The sequence below is a fragment of the Citrus sinensis genome, chromosome 2 (genome assembly GCF_022201045.2).
Source record: "Citrus sinensis cultivar Valencia sweet orange chromosome 2, DVS_A1.0, whole genome shotgun sequence".
NCBI classification, from domain to species: Eukaryota; Viridiplantae; Streptophyta; class Magnoliopsida; order Sapindales; family Rutaceae; genus Citrus; species Citrus sinensis.
In genome coordinates this window covers 28159928-28179885 of record NC_068557.1, presented here as the reverse complement: position 1 = coordinate 28179885, position 19958 = coordinate 28159928, and the positions used below count along the sequence as shown (strand labels likewise).

The window sequence follows — 19958 nt, the reverse complement described above, 5'->3', positions numbered from 1 at the left end:
TTGCAAACGTAATTGAAAAACTTTCTAAAATATTTTTCTTAAAATAAACTCTAATTTTTATAGCGAAATTGAAAATCTTTTCTTTACAAAACACATCATTACTTCCACTTTCTGTTTGCCTTTCTTCCAAAGTAAAACCGAAACTTTCTTCAAAATAATAATAATAAACAATTATCAATCATAATATAATAATAATAGTAAAAAGCTGAACAATTTATTTAGTGATTGCGATGCTGCCAAATCAGTGCTGCATTTTTTGTCACTGAATATTGTCGACAAATCAGCTCCTCACGGCTCACCTTGCCTACGCACTGCCGTTCACAGCACAATACCGAAACTACCCTTCACCCCATTGTTAAGCCTGTAACACTAAGCATTTTCCATCAAAATATTAAAAAAAAAATTTCTTTTTTAAAATTCATCGTAAGCGGTGACGCACTGTCATTTTGAAACTATTTTGGTTTGGTTATTATATTAGAAGTTTTAGACACAAAAGACTACAGACCAAGAGAGAGAAGTAAATCGCCCTCATTCATCTTTGATCCAAAAGGTAACGAAACACTAATAAAGGAGCCGTTTTGCGGCACCATTCAAGAAAATGATTTTGGGTTTTCTTTTACATTACAAAACGTTATTGCCCTTTTCAGCTTTTAATAATTTGGATCCAAATGAGTTGGATTCCGTATCTTTTGTCTTTGTTATTGGTGTCTGAGATGCAAGAAAAAACAAAAGAAGTATAACTTGTTTTAGAGGTGCTGTTAGCGTTTTTCATTTCTCCAAATCTTCTTTTTCAGGGTTTGGACTATGTGATAGTCCTTAATGTATGTAGATTTTGACACCTTTTTTTTTTCATGGTATTTTAGTTTTATTTTATGGATTGTAAACAAGGCCAAGGGAGAACTGTTTTATATCCTTTGGTTTTAAACTCTAGTGTTTGGTTGCTGGGAAAATTTCTTTCAGGAAATGGGAAAAAGATCAATGCTCTGGCCTTGTTGATAACGTCACTGATTGAAATTTTTTTTAAAAAAATCAATCTTCTTCCAGATCAATTTTTTCAGTGAAAATGCTTTCTGTCATGACAGCTGATTGTTTTAACTAAATTTGTTCTCCTCCCTCCCCCCCAAAAATTCTATCCTTTTCATTTTTTTCTCCAAATTTGCAATCTTTTTTTTTAGAAGATTGTTCAACAGAACACATATGACAGGAATAACTTATAGTTACACATACGGATGCTTTGTATTTTTTCCCTATATAAATTTTCTATTTCCGGTTTCTTTTAAATTGTATGTTAGTTTTTAACGCTGTTGATGTATGTTATTTTTCAAAGCTGTTGATACTAAACATGGGCTTGTTTTGTCGCAGAGACTGTACTTTAGAAAGTCAACTCAATTTTGTTGCAAAGAAGAATTGAGAGGGTACTGGATTATGCATAGTTGGTGAATTGTAGTGATAGGAAAGTGACAAAGATCATGGCTTTCAAGCCGTTGGATTGGTATTGTCGACCGGTGGCAAATGGGGTGTGGACAAAGGTTGTGGACAATGCCTTTGGTGCATACACACCTTGTGCCACTGATTCTTTGGTGGTCTCCGTTTCCCATTTGATTCTTATGGGCCTGTGTTTCTACAGAATATGGTTGATCAAGAAAGATTTTAAAGTCCAAAGGTTTTGTTTGAAGTCGAAACTCTATAATTACATGTTGGGGTTTCTGGCTGCTTATTGTACTGCTGAGCCTTTGTTTCAATTGATCATGGGTATATCGGCTCTGGATTTGGATGGACAGTCTGGTCTGGCTCCATTTGAGGTAGATTCTCGGGTTTATAATAGTTAATTACTTGTTGTGATATCAGTTTTTACTTTCTTTAATGTCATATCTTGTCTCCCTATTTATTATCATGTTTGATATGCCTCCCTGTCAACTTGAATGGGGAACAGTGTTGCGTATATGGGTATATCTCTTATGTACAATGGAGAGAAACCAAATGGCTCCAATATTTCTTTCAAATAGAATTTACTTGTCAGTCTGAAAAAAATAGCATCTACTCTCGTCCTTCCTCATCTCTTTGGTGAATGAATTTTGCTTAGTTTTAATTTTAGTCGTTCTACCTAGTTGCTTGAAATTTTTTGAAAGATGGATTTGCACTTCAAATGTGTATTTTTTTTATAGTTTTTCATTTAAATTGAATTTTCAGCATCAATCCCATGTCATATTTACTTACCAGCATTTAAACATCATTCAAATATATCACTAGCATGCTTTCCGGATGATCTCTCTGTTTCCGTTTCTGAAGTAAAAGATGCATATCCAACCAAGCAGGAAAGAATGAGTTGTTTTGGGTGTATAAAATCAATTAGTCCTTGTATTTTGATATTTATTAGGCAGTATCTCTGTCTTTGGATTGACAGTATTTGCAAAATAGTGTTGAACCTTGCAGGGAAAATTGGGACAGATAAAACTGATTATATGAATTTCATAGTGTTTATACTTGCACTAATGCTTGCCCTGAGTGAGGAAGCTACCTGCATTCTATTGTTCCTCAATTAAAATTTTGTCTGTCGATCTGTTTGTTTGTTATCAATTGTTTTACTTTGCAGTCATGATTATTTGAAGACTGCGATGTCCATTTCCAGAATTTCTTAATTTCTTTGTTTTACGGCAGATTTTGTCCCTGATTATTGAGGCTCTTTGTTGGTGCTCTATGCTGATTATGATTTTTGTGGAAACAAAAGTCTACATTCGTGAATTCCGATGGTTTGTCAGGTTTGGAGTGATTTATACTTTGGTAGGGGATGCTGTGATGGTCAACCTCATTCTGTCAGTGAAGAACTTTTACAACAGGTTTTGACTTTGCTAGTTCTCTAGTCGGTTCTCTCTCTTTCTGCTCCTCAGTTTCTGGATGGTCATTTATTTTGCTGCAGTAGAAATTTTTTAATTCTTGTGGATTAAATACAGTAGGGAAAGATAGACTCACGATTACATCTTGTTTCTGCAGTTCTGTACTGTATTTGTACATGAGTGAGGTTATTGTTCAGGTTTGTCTCATATTTCTTCTCTAGCAGCGTTGGTTGTTATTATTAATTTTATCATAATTTCATGTACAGTGTTAATTTTGGGACTTTGCCTGGTGGTTGGCTCAACCATGTAGGTGAACTCCCCTCTACTAGAAGTGTTATATAGCGCCTGAGGCTGTTCAATGAATCCTCAGACCTTGATAGAGGCATGCTATGTCTCCAAGAATGGTCTAGCAAGTCCTCACAAACCAAAAGTATTTTTTAGTAAAGTAATATCAACCGGTGCTAGCTGTTTTATTTAAAGCTACGTAATTTGGTTGGAGGGAGGGTATATAAATTAGCTCATATATCCCCTCAAATGGTTTGATGGGCTCTAGGCTTGAATGTCCTGTCTTTATGGTTGTCTAATTAATGACAGGCAGTAATTAGGATGAATAGAATTAGCTGGAGGCATGGTGTGTAGAGATGGCAAAATACTCTGTCAAAACGATATGCAGGATGATATAACCAAGAAAGCAAGTAGTGCATTATTGTTTTAGTTTTACTGACAGTTATATTGCTAAGATGCCAGTTTAATCTTGAGATGTGACTGTTGTTTTTTTTTTTTTTTTTTAAGGCTTTGTTTGGTCTACTCTTGCTCGTGTATGTTCCTGAACTGGATCCTTATCCTGGTTACACCCCAATGAGAACAGAATTAGTCGACGATGCTGAATATGAAGAGCTTCCAGGGGGAGAGCAGATATGCCCTGAGAGACAGGCCAACATATTTTCCAGTATGTCTCATGAATGTATTTCCTCATAGGGCCTAATATTTAGAAACATAGAGACGGAATTACATGTTTGGAAGACAATAACAATTATCCTTAAAATAGGAAACATTTGGAAAAGTATCAGTTTAGTAATGGATGGTCTTCCTGTGACCAAAGAGCACATCTTGCTACATATGACGTGATTTTTACTTTCTTTGATCTAAGATGAATTAACACATTTTTGAACAACAATTACAGTTACTCGCTATATTGAATCAATTTGGTTTACTTCCATTATTTGCTCAAAATATTTTGATTTTCTTAAGTTATAGTGATGATTTGGTTAGGATCATTCCTGATGGCATTTTCTCCCTTCTCTTTCTCAATCTAATCATTATAATGCTCAGGCTATTTGTAGCTTGAGAATAGCGAATTACATATTTGACTGTTGATATGCTTACTAATCCAATATCTGTTCCTTGTTTGTGCTAGGAATATTTTTTTCATGGATGAATCCCCTCATGAAGAAAGGCTATGAGAAATTTATCACAGAGAAAGATGTTTGGAAGTTGGATACATGGGATCAGACAGAAACGCTCAACAATCAGTGTGTGCTTGTTTTCTATACTGAATTCTACTGTTTGCAATTGGCATGGAGTGTAATGTCTTTTGTTGATCATGTAGGTTCCAGAAATGTTGGGCTAAGGAATCACAACGGCCAAAACCGTGGCTTTTAAGAGCACTGAATAGTAGCCTTGGGGGAAGGTAAATGGTTTATATTGGGGGTTGTTGGTTTACATTCTTGTACTATTACATTACATTACAAATTTGTTTTTCCTTTATTGAGGAAAAAGAGAGAGCTCTCCAATGATGTTGCGCAATTGATATTATCCGCTTGATCGGTTGTATATTTGATGCTTCATTGGCTTTTAGATTTAATATAGTAAAACAGTTGGCAGTTTATTGACGAAGTAAAAGGGAAAAAATAACTGAAAATTAATTTGAAGATGTCTCTCACAGTATGGTACTTTTTTACTTTTTAAATATAGGTGTGAAACGCTTTTTGAAATTTATTGTCTACATAGGAGTTGCTTTTTCTTTACTTGTATATATGTCATCTGATTGATATTCTCCTGCTTGTAGGTTCTGGTGGGGAGGCTTTTGGAAGGTACTGAGTTAGAAGAGCAAAATTATCTTCTTGATGTTACTTTTGCTGACTTTACAAAAAATTTGGTGCAATTGATTACTTGATCAATACTCTTGTTTATTTTTTTTAAAAATATTTTCCAGGATTTTCATTTTCAATCTTCTGACCTATTTGTTGTTCTTTTTAACATCTCATAGATTGGCAATGATCTTTCCCAGTTTGTGGGGCCTCTTTTATTGAACCAACTCTTACAGGTCTGCTGTTATTTTTCCCTATGCCTTCTTCTCTGGTTTGTGTATATGATATTTGCATTCTAAGGGGACTGCTTATTCTGGATTGTAACTGGGGAATTTTTCATTATTATTATTTTTTGATGTAGTTTACTTATACCATTTGATGACCTATCTACAGTCTATGCAACAAGACGGCCCAGCTTGGATTGGTTACATCTATGCCTTCTCAATTTTTGTTGGAGTGGTATGATTAAATGATTTCCTATACTTTATATTGCTGGAGGAAGCTGGCTTTCAATTGTTGATTATGCTAGTCATATATCTGCTGCTTGTGAGAGTGCCAATACATATTTTATGTTTAATTATGATTCTTCATTCTGCTTAAAGTATATAGTAAATGTCTTCTCCACTTGATTGCTTTTTGTTGATCCAATTCTTAGTACCTGCAAATATGTGACAAATATCACGTTGAGCCACTTTCTAAAACCATCTCACCTTAATCTATTCTTATAGGATTTAGAATTCACTAAAAAACTTAGAAGACTTTTTTTTAAGCGAATTGCACAGCCAGTACTTCAAAAGAAGCAGCTTGTAGAGAATTTTTACCTTTTGATGTTGAATTTTCTGGCACAATTATTTAATGTATGTAGGAGTTTATTAGATACAAATTTATCTGAAGCTATAAGTGATAAATCTAAGGTTTTCAAGATTTAATTATAAAATACTTTAGACCAATCGGGCACTTGCCATTTTGAGGAATAACTAGTGGCATGATCTTTACTTTTGTCAATCACAACTTTGGAATTTTGATGAGGTCCCCTGGAAAAGGTAGTGTATTTGTGTATTCGGTGCCTCTGATTTAGAGTAAATTGGATCCTACAAATCTTTTCTTCTCTTTTTCCTCTTGATATAATCTCTGTCTTTTCTCATTCAGGAGAAGAATCTATAACATTTTGTTAACTGGCTCTTCTATATCCTTGATGAATTTAGGCCATTTATTAGTATCTTGTTTGGTTTCTTGATTGTGAAAAACAGGACGTTCCGTCTATGGGGATCTCCTTGTTTTCTGCTAAACTGGAAATAATTATTCAATTATTGATCAGAATATACTGTTTCTGAGTTGGTGTAACTTGATCCAGGTATTGGGGGTGTTATGCGAAGCTCAATACTTTCAAAATGTCATGCGTGTTGGTTTCCGGCTGAGATCTACTTTGGTAACTTTAATTTCTTCCTTAATAATTTGTGTATGATATGATGTAATATAGTGTGCATCTTGGAGTATCCCATGCAGGTTTGTTTTATAATACCTTTCTATTGTTTATACTAACCTTTTCACGCAGCTTCTAAGATGGGACTGAACTTTTGTGGAAGGATTTCTTTGTCTTTAATGCTTCTGTATTTAGTCTTTTGCATCTTGTTCTGCTTTGCTGTCGGTTTGAATGGCATTTTGGTGATTAATTTTACTTTTGCAACCAAGTTTACCATTGTTTTTATTTAATTTAGAACATTCTTGCTGGTAATCTTTTTTTTATTTTTTATTTTATCTTATCTTTTCTCTAGGCTGTTAATTTATTGCATATATGAAACCATGCACTGTTAACAAGCAATAAAAATTAATTAATGTCACTGGATCACATACCTGGGTTAACTAGGCCTTGATACACCCCAGCCTGGGCCAAACCAATGAGTGGCGGTTGGGTCTACATCTGGTTTCTAGACTAATGATGTGGGTAAATTACTGCCCTGGTTAGATAATTAGTTGTAACTCTGTTTCATCTCCCAAGAGAAGTGATTGATTGTGTAGAATTTCTTAATAGAGAATGCTGATCACAGAAAATTCACTGTTTCCTCTTCGCTTCTGTTGGTGAAGCATTTATGGCGTACTTAGGTTGGTCCTCTGTGTGGTGTTTAACCATCTGGCAGTGGACATGGGTATTTTGATTGGTATCATACTATCATTCTATATTTTAGGCTTCTGAATTCTGATCCTGAGATCCACTTGAAATGTTCTTCACGCTATAGTTCCATGTGACTGTAGATCTCATATTGATTTATTTAGAAGCTGCAAATTTATGAGCAAGTTGGAACTTGATACACTCGTAGCTTTCAGTCAATTGTTTGTCATATATATTTTTGTGGAGTTTGGTAACTATTCAGGGGGGCCTACAATATTGAGTAACATGATTAAATTCCATTCTGCTGTCTCGTAGTATAATTGTTAAATAATTGTATTACCGCTGTTGTCGTGATCTAATAGATGCGTATAAATGCTGCTACTTTTGAGCCTTGATGTATATTATTAACTTTAGCTTCTGAATTTGGAATATTCCTTACATTACAACATTTTGAAAATTTATCTTGCCACTACAAGATCATAATATCGTTGAAATCTGCATTCTGTTTATTGATGAAATGTACACACTAGTCTCTACCCTTTTTCAGGTTGCTGCTGTATTTAGAAAATCTCTTAGAATAACCCATGAGGCTCGTAAGAACTTTGCATCTGGGAAGATAACCAACTTGATGACAACTGATGCTGAACAACTTCAGGTATGTTCTTTTCCTATATCTCTGCAGTTTGGTTTATAATGTTCCTATATCGCTGCCATTTCTCAAGGTGGCTTGACTCTAAATCTTAAAAATGGGCCATTGCTGATAATTAAGTTTTGGATGTTTGGGCATTATCTCATGTGTACTGCCGTTCCATATGGAAGTTTTCATTTACTTTGCTTTAATTAGTTGTTAAACTTGTTCTTCCTATTTTTGTGCGTGGTTTGTGTGTGCATTTTGTTTGAAAATTTTCGTGTGCAGATGGCCAGATATTTTTAAAATCCTGTCCGTCAACTCTCTGCACCCCAAAAAAAAAAAATTGCTTAAAGACAGATTGGAAATCCGGTGCATTGATTATGCTGTTTTTTAAGTCAAGAGTTGGCTTATTTTCCACTGTTTAGTAACTTTTAGTACTAGTGATATTTTATCCTGTAAAGTCTGGCATTTGTCCCTTGTTTCATACCTGGTTTACATATTAAGAAATTTCTGGGTTAATGATTAAAAAATAAAATTCACTTGTCTCTGCCTGAAGCTGATTACGATTTATTGTTGCTTAATTTTCATTGTTTTGACAGCAAGTATGCCAAGCACTTCACACTCTGTGGTCAGCACCATTTCGTATTATTATCTCCCTGGTTCTTCTTTACAACGAGTTGGGTGTGGCTTCACTTCTTGGTGCATTGTTGCTGGTTTTTATGTTCCCCGTCCAGGTACAAGAGTTTTGTCTCTTGGTTTTTGAGTTATCATTGGTTGTGGGTTTGTTTAGTTTTAATTTGTCTAACCTTTCTCTTCGCTGACTTAACATATATATATAAATATTTTGTTGCAATAATGTTAGGGATCCTAATAGTTAAGTCCCAACTATTATGTATCATTCATCTATTGAATAGTAAATTTCATAGTTGGTAAAATTAATATTCTACCATCCAATAGATAAATGCCACATCAATTGGGATTCAAGTTGGCACTCAACTGTTGGGATCCCTAGCATTACTCTTTTTTTTTTTTTGAGTTTTTGGATATAAAAATATATTATTAGTGTTGTTGTTTTTATTATTATTATTTACTTGACTCTTTTGTCTTTTAGAGCTTCCAATGTAAACTTTTATTCTACATTTCATAATATTACAATGCATTACTTTGTTTTCTGTTCATAACTGTCTCCTTCATTACATAGTACTTACCTCTTTTTTTTTTTTTTGTGTGTTGGGGGGGGGGGGGGGGGAACAGACTTTTATCATAAGCAGAATGCAGAAATTGACTAAGGAGGGCTTGCAACGTACAGACAAACGAATTGGGCTTATGAATGAAATTTTGGCTGCAATGGACGCAGTGAAGTAAGAAACATACTAATGTACTCTTGATTTCTTGAGCAATATAAGGACATTTATGGACGACTTTGACTTTCTGGAAATGTCTCAGGTGTTATGCATGGGAGAATAGTTTTCAAAGTAAAGTTCAAAATGTTCGTAATGATGAATTGTCCTGGTTCCGCAAAGCACAATTCCTAGCAGCGGTATGGCCACCAAATAAATTTTTGAAGATGTAGAACCATATTTATATAATATCAAATCTCTACTGCAATTATTCAAATTTTATTTGAAGAGGTTTCTTCCTTCAAATTTTAGGAATGCCAATCGTCAGTAAATTTTTTTTTTTTGGGTCTTCCCTATTGCATTAGTGTGCTACACATGTATTTTTTGTTTTTATGCATTTATTTTTACACAACTGTAGTGATGATAATGAGGAACCTTACCTGCCACATAATGCTCTTCAATATCTGCCCAAAAGTGAAACTAAATGCAGTATAAGTGTTGGAAGAGCATGATAGGGCGTATTTGTTGAATGTTAAGAAGCATGGATGGAAATATTCTTCTAGAGAGTCTAAATAAATTGAAACGTTCTAAATAAATTCTATTTATTTAAATTTGTAACCCTTAACTGGTCTGTTTCTACCACACTCTTAATATTGGATGCTTATCCATAATGCTCTGTTGATTACACTGATGGTATTCTATATCGGTCTTGTATGAATACATTTGTCTACCTTGGGACCATTGGTTTGTTTGGTTTTGTTTTTTCTTATATATTTCTGATTCTTTCTCTCATTTTGCAGTGTAATAGCTTTATACTGAACAGCATCCCAGTTTTGGTGACTGTGGTTTCATTTGGCATGTTCACTTTGCTTGGAGGGGATCTGACACCTGCACGGGCATTTACATCCCTTTCTCTATTTGCTGTGCTTCGCTTTCCCCTATTCATGCTCCCTAATATGATAACTCAGGTTCTGTTCTGCATTTTCCCTGCGCAGAAGATTGATTTTGGTCACTGTTGTCACTCTTCAGTTTTTATAGTTTCTTCATGTCATGCTACATTTTTGTTATTTTCCTTTGCTGATTGTATATCAGATGCAAATTCTATGAATTCTTCTATCTAGTATTCTTTCAACTAACAGTTCGCTCCTTTCTATTCATGCATTTTCGAAGTTTGTTTGAATTTCGACCCATAGTGAGAGCTAAACTTGGCTCTCTTTCTTGCTATATGTATTGTGCAAGCGAGTTGAACTGTACTGCTTTCCCATTGCTCTATTAGTTTCTGGTTTTCTTCAATAAAAAAAAATTAAACAGTTTGTTTGGAATTTGGTTAGTTAAAAAAGAAAAAAAAAAAGGATCACTTATTCCCAATCTACCGAAATTGGTTGCATTGTTTCTCAGCTACTAATGTTTGTTGTGGCTTGGCAGGTGGTAAATGCAAATGTATCATTGAAACGAATGGAGGAATTTCTGTTAGCTGAAGAGAAAATTCTTCTACCTAATCCTCCCCTTACTTCTGGATTACCAGCCATCTCCATCAGAAACGGATACTTTTCTTGGGATTCGAAGGTCTACTTCCTATACTCTTATCTCTTATTCGTCTTGTTTACATGCAATATCTCCCGTATGTATGAAAACCTTTTCCAGCCTGCATTTCAGTTTCGAGAGCCTTGATTTTTATGCCTTGTTTACATGCAATAGCTATTGAAAGCTTTGATTATTATTCCAGGCAGAGAGGCCTACGTTGTTAAATATCAATCTGGATATACCAGTTGGTAGCCTGGTCGCTATAGTTGGTGGTACAGGGGAAGGAAAGACCTCCCTTATATCAGCAATGCTTGGGGAGCTTCCTCCAGTGTCTGATGCAAGTGCTGTTATCAGAGGGACAGTTGCTTATGTTCCTCAAGTTTCATGGATTTTCAATGCGACTGTAAGTAGTGACATTCTTATAGTTTGTATTTACATATGTTGACTCTTATTTGGGGTTGGGCTTGTATGAAGACCGATATAATTGCTATGTAATTGTGCCGCAATCATCATAGCATAAGTATGATTCTCTTATGTAAACATGGTCAAGGTGGGTAGTGTTTTAGCTGTTAGATCTTGCACATCAGAAGTGGCAAGTAATGCAATTATTATAAATTGGTTGCCTTAATGACAAGAGCCTATTTTTCTCTTAGGTACGTGATAACATTTTATTTGGATCTGCCTTTGAACCGGCAAGATATGAGAAGGCAATTGATGTGACCTCATTACAGCATGATCTCGACCTGCTGCCAGTAAGTGTCTCTGCTGTCATTACCGATCTAGCTAGTTCTTAAAGATTTGAAGATTGGCCTTGTTCTTTCTCATGTGACCTGAGTTTCTTGTCCATCTATCATGGTTGATGATTAGGGTGGTGATGTCACTGAGATTGGTGAAAGAGGAGTTAACATTAGTGGTGGGCAAAAGCAAAGGGTTTCCATGGCTAGGGCTGTGTATTCCAATTCAGATGTGTTCATCTTTGATGATCCCTTGAGTGCTCTGGATGCTCATGTGGGTCGACAGGTAATGATTTATAGTGTATTGTTGTGTAGGGTGCTTCAAGGAGAATATGATTTTTCCTAATGTATGGCTATGTTTACAATTGCAAGCACGTACTTTTAACAATTACTTATCCAAGTTTGTGAGAATTTGGATTCTGGATTGGGTGTAAGATAGTTATCTTGATCTGTATATCTGACTGCTAGATTTTGTCAATTAAAGAGTTATTACATTAGTACACATGTAAACATATTAATATGTATTTGAAATTTAAAAATCAGTAACAAGTCTCTAGAAGTGGATAAGTGTTCTGCTAGCATAACGGTTCTTGTTCTATTCATGTCATCAATGTAATTTTGAAGACACAATGAGATATTTTGCTTTTCCCTATATTTCTCCTCTTATAGTATTCTTTTTCAATTTCGCTTTTCTTTTTCTCGTGTTTACAATATCTTAAGCATTTTTTCTTATTTTCAACATGTCTATCATCTTTTTCTTTTAGGATTTGCTAATATTGCTCTGCCTTGATATTATTTATGCCGGGCTAATCTGTATCATTGATCATGCTCAGGTTTTTGATAGATGCATCAGGGGAGAATTAAGTGGGAAAACAAGAGTTCTTGTCACAAACCAGTTGCACTTTCTTTCACAGGTTGATAGAATTATCCTGGTCCATGAGGGCATGGTAAAAGAAGAGGGAACCTTTGAGGACCTTTCCAATAATGGCGAACTATTCCAGAAGCTGATGGAAAATGCCGGAAAAATGGAAGAATATGTGGAAGAAAAAGAAGATGGGGAGACTGTTGATAATAAGACCTCAAAACCTGCTGCTAATGGGGTAGACAATGATTTGCCAAAAGAAGCAAGCGATACAAGAAAAACAAAAGAAGGCAAGTCAGTTCTTATTAAGCAGGAAGAAAGGGAAACAGGTGTTGTCAGTTTCAAAGTTTTATCTAGGTACGAAATTTTGTTTTTACTCCTTGCTTGCAATTGCGTCTGCTGTTGCAAGTTGGTTTTTGAAATTAGATTGATAGCTATACCAAAGCAGAAGATATAGGTCTTTCAGATTTTGTTGTACCTCTTAATGAACCCCATGCAGCCCAACTTGCTCAAGAATGCAAACGTATAAAATTTCCTTTTTTGGTTGGCATATAATTGTCAATTGAATTTTAATTATGTACAAATTATCCCAGCAGTTCAGTTGATTATGTTTTGAGAGGGTTTCATGTGCATACAAAAAGATAAAAGTTTGTGCAGACATACAGTGTGCGTGTCTGTGCATGTGAGAAAGGCGGGATGCTCTTGTGGAATAATTTTTTTTTTTAACCCCCTCCATTGGCAGTTTTGGCAAGCTACCTGAATGAATTATATAGTTTCACTTTCTCATTTTATAATTTTGAAATTTCGATTTTCTCTTCCCAGGTACAAGGATGCATTAGGAGGCCTATGGGTTGTACTTATTCTTTTACTGTGCTATTTCTTAACGGAAACTTTAAGAGTCTCAAGTAGCACATGGTTGAGTTATTGGACAGATCAAAGTTCTCTAAAGACTCATGGACCCCTATTCTACAATACGATATATTCACTTCTGTCATTTGGTCAGGTATGAGTTCAGTTTTATTCTTTTCTCGTCCTGCTATAATTTAGGAGATTTTTTTTTTTCTGGCTAATTGAAGAAAGGAAGTATGCTCTAATTGCTCATATAATTAGTGTTGGATATTGCTGTCGGCTTGCTTATCACATAATTTTTCATTTGGGTCTCAGGTTTTGGTGACATTAGCTAATTCATATTGGTTGATCATATCAAGCCTTTATGCTGCAAAGAGGTTGCATGATGCTATGCTTCATTCCATATTAAGAGCTCCAATGGTCTTCTTCCACACCAATCCATTGGGACGAATTATTAATAGGTTTGCAAAGGACCTAGGCGACATCGATCGTAATGTGGCTGTATTTGTGAATATGTTTATGGGTCAAGTGTCACAGCTCCTTTCTACTTTTGTCTTGATTGGAATTGTCAGCACTATGTCCCTGTGGGCTATAATGCCGCTATTGCTTTTGTTTTATGCGGCCTATCTCTATTATCAGGTACATGGAATTCCATCCTTTGTTGTTCATGCGTTTTGTAACCTGTATTTGATGTGTTACTGAATGCGTGTCAACCTTTCATATCATTGCCTCTTAAAAGAGTATTAGTTTGACAGTCTTGGTAGTGGGTTCTTCTTGGGGAAGTTCAATGGCTGCTTTATCACTATTTAAGTTATTAGATATAACTGTGTTACCTTCAAATATCCAAATGTGTTCTTTAGTAACACGTCCTAGTTTTGGCTAAGGTGAGTGGTGGCCCAATGTTAGCTGGCAGTCTCTTATCTTCTATTCGCTTACACTTTCCCTTGCTATCTTCCATCCTTTTTTCTTTTTCTGCTAAGAAAGAGTACAAATTTCTTTCAAAGAAAAGTTAGAATGGTAGTGAACCAGAGTCCCAGTATCAAATTTACAAGAATTCACTTATACGAAAGAAACCTCTTCAGTTTAGTTCCCCTCAACATTTTCCATTTTGAAATCCTGATTCCTAATTGGTTCAGTTTATGGTCATGGGTATGCTTCTAATTTGCACTTCAAAGACTAAAAAGATTTATGAATTTGTTTTGGAATAAAAAGAATATGAGCATCATGTAAAAGTCTGGAGATCAGTGCACCATTCATTGTCTAATTAATAAGAGTAAAGCATGTACTAGTGTGAATTAGTGCCTACCTTAATTGAATTTCCCTTTTCTTCTTATTTAAAGAAACTAGTGCATTCATTTATTGTTGTTGTTGTTGTTGTGTTGTTATTATTATGACTCCTTGTCATACATTTGGTGGCATGAATGATTATTTTAGTGAGTTTGATACTTAGATATCACCATTTGCTGAAGTATATGAGTTTCAGAGTATTGATATGCTAACTGATTATTCCATTAGTTGATATCTTTTGCTTTTGGAAGCATGGTTATTAGTTTTTAATGGTGCTTCTTTTGTTTCTATAGAGTACAGCCCGTGAGGTAAAACGTTTGGATTCCATAACAAGATCACCTGTTTATGCACAATTTGGTGAAGCACTGAATGGTTTGTCCACTATTCGTGCATATAAAGCTTATGATCGGATGGCTGATATTAATGGGAAATCTATGGACAAAAATATCAGATACACTCTTGTGAACATGGGTGCTAATCGCTGGCTTGCAATTCGTTTGGAAATTGTGGGAGGCCTGATGATTTGGTTGACAGCCACTTTTGCTGTTGTGCAGAATGGAAGTGCTGAAAATCAGGAGGCATTTGCATCAACTATGGGTCTGCTTCTAAGTTATGCTTTGAATATTACAAGCTTGTTGACTGCTGTACTTAGACTTGCAAGTTTGGCTGAGAACAGTTTAAATGCTGTTGAACGGGTTGGCAATTACATAGAGTTACCATCAGAGGCTCCACTTGTTATTGAGAGTAACCGTCCCCCTCCTGGGTGGCCTTCATCAGGATCTATAAAATTTGAGGATGTTGTCCTACGTTATAGGCCTGAGCTTCCTCCAGTACTGCATGGATTGTCTTTTACAATTCCTCCAAGTGATAAAGTAGGAATAGTTGGAAGGACTGGTGCTGGGAAATCTAGCATGCTTAATACATTATTTAGAATTGTAGAGCTAGAAAGAGGAAGAATCTTGATTGATGGTTTTGACATTGCTAAGTTTGGATTGATGGACCTGCGTAAAATACTCGGTATTATACCACAATCACCAGTTCTTTTCTCAGGTACACAGCATCCTCAATCTTGGTTATAGTGGTAGCAGCTGTTCAGTGCACTTTGTTGAAATTTATGTTATTTTCTGTTATCATCAGTGTCCTTTTGAGTTATTTAGTGGACTATCTGATTGATTGTACAGACAAATTATTATTTGTGTTTTACTCATTAAATAGGCCATACATGCCAGCTCAAGTTTAAATATGTTGCCCTAGTATAACAAATTGTTAAATTAAGAAGCTGCATAATTTAACCACCATTTTGCTCTTCTTTTTTCAGGAACTGTAAGATTTAATCTTGATCCTTTCAGTGAACACAGTGATGCCGATCTTTGGGAGGCCTTAGAGAGGGCACATTTGAAGGATGCCATACGCAGGAATTCTTTGGGTCTGGATGCACAGGTACATGATAATAATTATAGAAGAATTTGTGCTGGCTATGTGCAAAATTTTAAGACAGATTTGGAAGTCAGTTTGTGCTTACTGCAGTCTATATATATCAGTACAAAGAAGCTACTCCCCCCCCCCCCCCCCCCCCCCCCCCAAAAAAAAAAAAAAGATCAGCACTAATCTATTGTTGATTCATGGTTGTGGATTTCGAAATAATTCTGTGAGCTGTGAACTAAAGAATCTTCCTTGAGTTTTGCCCAGGTCTCGGAGGCAGGGGAGAATTTTAGTGTTGGACAAAGGCAACTATTAAGTCTTTCTCGGGCGTTATTGCGGAGATCTAAGATACTTGTTCTTGATGAAGCAACTGCAGCTGTTGATGTTAGAACAGATGCACTTATTCAGAAAACCATAAGAGAAGAGTTTAAATCATGTACTATGCTTATTATAGCTCACCGTCTTAATACCATCATTGACTGTGATCGGATTCTTCTGCTTGATTCTGGCCGGGTATGCCTTCTAAGGCTTCTTACTCTCGTTTGTTTGTTTTTCTTGCCACCATTATGAAGATATACTGCCGTTAGATGACGCATGCAATAAGTTTTCCATATGTGAAATTCAGGCATTTTCCATTGGATTTTTTAGATTCATCATTAAATATTCAGTTAATTTTTATCTTGTTTTGGTTCCTTCTTTTTCTTTGTCCGGGTTGATGGGAGTGCTGAAATTTCTGTTCTTCAGGTTCTTGAATATGATACACCAGAGGAGCTGTTGTCCAATGAAGGAAGTTCTTTCTCTAAGATGGTTCAGAGCACTGGTGCTGCAAATGCTCAGTACCTACGTAGCTTAGTACTTGGAGGGGAAGCGGAAAACAAATTGCGCGAAGAGAACAAGCAAATAGATGGACAAAGGAGATGGCTGGCCTCTTCTCGTTGGGCCGCTGCAGCGCAGTATGCCCTTGCTGTTAGCCTTACTTCATCCCATAATGACCTTCAGCGTTTGGAAGTTGAAGATCAGAACAATATTCTCAAGAAAACAAAGGATGCAGTTGTAACTTTGCAAGGAGTGCTTGAAGGGAAGCATGACAAAGAAATTGAAGAGTCTCTGAACCAGCATGAAGTTTCTACAGATGGATGGTGGTCAGCCCTTTACAGAATGATTGAAGGTACGTATCTAAAGGTGCCTAGTGCATTACATATATCAAAGTGGAACTTACTTTTCTTACATGTGGATGCACATCCGTAATTTCCTCCTATCCCTTTTTCATTCTAATCTTTGGGGATCCTCCTCTTCTGTGAGTTAATGGTGTGTTTACTTGTGGGTTTGGGGAATGGAAATGAAAGAATGAAAATGAAACCTATGTTTACTTGACAAAATGTAATTTGGGAATGAGAATAAAATGTGTGGGTCCCACACAATTTGGGAATAAGAAATGAGAATCTCATTCCCATGGGGGGTTGGCAAAATATAATTTGGGAATGGGAATAAAATGTGTGGGTCCCACACAATTTGGGAATAAGGAATGGTAATTCCCATGGGATTGGGGGGTTGGGAATGAAAATGTGAGAATGAGAATGAAACATAAATTTATTTTTCTATCCTTTTAATTTTTTCATATTTCCTAAATTACCCTTGTTCAAATCACAAATAATTTTATTATTTTAAATGTCATTAATAATAATAATTATTATTATTTTATTTATTATTATTAAATTTTATTAACTTTATTATTTTAGTTATTATTAATTATTATTTTCATTAATATTATCATTATTAACAATAAAAATATTGATAAAAATAATAATTAATAAAAATAATTAATTTATCATTATTAAAAATATTATCCTTATTGTTGTTATTATTATTATTATTAAATTTTATTAACTTTATTATTTTAGTTATTATTAATTACTGTTATTATTATTTTTATTAATATTGTCATTATTAACATTTATTATTATTATTATTTTAATAATAATAATAAATAAAATAATAAAGTTAACAATAATCAATAATAACTAAAATAATAAAATTAATAATAACAATAATTAATAATAACTAAAATAATAAAGTTAATAAAATTTAATAATAATATAATAACCAAAACAATAATGATAATATTGTTAATAATGATAAATTAATTATTTTTATTAATTATTAATACTATGGGTATTTTAGTAAATTGATTCTCATTCCCATTTTCATTCCCATTCCCATTTATTTTTGCCAAGTAAACATAGAAATCTGATTCTCATTCCAGCCCATTCTTATTCCACCCCATTGCCATTCCTAACTCATTCCTATTCTACCCCATTCTCATTCCCATGAAGTAAACGCACCATAAAATCTCTCACCTTCATAGGGGAGTGGATTGGGTTGTTGGCACATACGGACATGTATGACCACATTGATCCTTTTTGTCAGTGTCTGTAGATCATCATTTTGGTCATCGTTATTGTAGGAAATTTTGTTAATTTGACTAGTAAGTGAAGTTTTAGTTGGATTTGAATATAGGCTGCAGCTGATTACAATCATTTAAACAGGCACTAGGATGCATGTACATGTCCTCATAATACTTGTGATACGCATAACTATTCACGACATATCTATTTCACGCTCAGTCATTGATGATATGTTCTTGAAAGATGTATCTGTTTGTGTCAGTCTTATTAAATTTCTTGTCTTTGCTACTAATCTGGTATCAATTCTCTTGTCTAAACTCTTTCAGTCATTGCTGTCATTCCAATGGTTTGATTACAATGATCCACACATAGGTCAAGAATAGAGTTAGTTCTTGGTTTACATATAGTTTATAATATTGGTAGATATTTATAACTGAATGAACTTGTATCATCTTCATCTTGGACTAAACTTCGATTTTCCTTCCTCAGGTCTCTCTGTCATGAGCAGGTTGGCTCGGAACAGGCTTCATCAATCACACTATGATCTTGAAGAGAGATCAATTGACTGGGACCATGTTGAAATGTAAGGGAGTATGATATCTCTGGCCTTTGAGGAAAGACCTCACAGCTCTGTCCGACAGACTGTTCACTTGCATTGGTAACTTAGCACAGCCACTGGACATTCTTCTAGTATATAGAATGTCTAATTTTCCAAAAAACATTACATGATGGCGTGTCTCCATCCTACTTTTTGTAGATTTAACTCAAGACAAGTTTTGGACCAAAAATACATTAATCCTTGGAATTATATATATGTATACATTGTATGAAAACTAGGATAAAATGATTATTTGTGTTTTTTGAAAAATTTACAGTAGAAAATTTTATGTTGAGTGCTTGGATGTGCACTGTATTTCATTTTACGAATTTTCACCACGCATCATCATTCTCTTCTTCTTCTTCTTCTTCTTCTTCTTCCCCTTTCGGTGTGAAATGTGATGCTGACTAGAGTATGCAGTAGCAAATCCAAAATTATTCCCGTTACCGTTATGACATTCTTAGGCTTGCTTTGTAGTTTATTTACACTCAAAAAATTACTCTGAACACTCGTTTGTTAAATTTAAAAAATTAAATTTATTTTTTACACTCTAAAATGATAAAAAAAGAGTTAATTTAAATTGGTCAAACTAATTTATTCTAAACACCAATTAAACTATTTAGTACATCAAAAAAGAATCAATAACAATTTAGTATATATAACATTTGAATCAAATTATGTTGTAGATAAATTCTTTAATATAATTTTTAGTTATCAATTTTTGTTTATTAAAGAATATATTCAATATTGATATTCACACCATAATTTTTTAATATAACATTTAAAAAAAAAGGCCATCTGCCCCAGGAAAAAAAAAAAAAACACTGAAGAAGAAGACTAAAACGAAGGAGAAAACTATGAAATTTTTCATTTTTTTGGGGAAAATCAAAAGACAACAATATGTTCAAATTATTTTAAAAGTTTTAATTTGTTTATTTTTTAACCTAATATTGTTAAATAATCATCTATTGAATAGTGAAAGTACTATATGGCTGTTCAGAATAATTATGTTATTTTATTTTATAAGAGAGAAACCTAAATAGTAATTCATATGATAAGTATTTTTTAATAAAATAATTAATCAGATAATATTCAGAGTAAATAACCTCATTCTATTATGATACATCATTATATATTAATCGTACTAAAATATTATCGTAATAAAAAGAACGAGGTATTCTATTATAATAATACTTGAAATCCTGATTAAATAATTTGGTATGTTTATCTGTTTTGGCAATTCAACCTGGGAAATTTAAATGGAACAAAAAA

At 34.3% G+C, this 19958-nt stretch overlaps 1 protein-coding gene across 4 annotated transcripts; it reads left to right on the top strand.

The window, feature by feature from the left end:
- Positions 1-289: 289 nt before the first annotated feature.
- On the top strand, positions 290-18981 carry LOC102624176 (ABC transporter C family member 2-like). 4 transcript variants are annotated; one of them, XM_052435544.1, is made up of 28 exons: positions 290-550; positions 1363-1802; positions 2659-2837; positions 2992-3031; positions 3627-3783; positions 4252-4366; positions 4444-4524; positions 4903-4927; positions 5104-5160; positions 5318-5383; positions 6279-6353; positions 7582-7689; positions 8265-8399; positions 8920-9026; positions 9112-9205; positions 9806-9973; positions 10431-10571; positions 10732-10932; positions 11183-11281; positions 11397-11549; positions 12097-12482; positions 12948-13128; positions 13290-13613; positions 14555-15311; positions 15580-15701; positions 15951-16196; positions 16428-16851; positions 18578-18981. In XM_052435544.1, exons 2-28 carry the CDS (start codon positions 1470-1472, stop codon positions 18673-18675), a joined length of 4872 nt encoding a protein of 1623 aa, XP_052291504.1. In that variant the 5' UTR covers positions 290-550; positions 1363-1469; the 3' UTR covers positions 18676-18981. The 4 variants fall into 4 exon arrangements, with proteins under 4 accessions (XP_052291504.1, XP_052291506.1, XP_052291505.1 ...); XM_052435546.1 differs by lacking the exon at positions 290-550 and adding an exon at positions 607-752; XM_052435545.1 differs by lacking the exon at positions 290-550 and adding an exon at positions 665-821.
- The last annotated feature ends 977 nt before the right edge of the window (positions 18982-19958 follow it).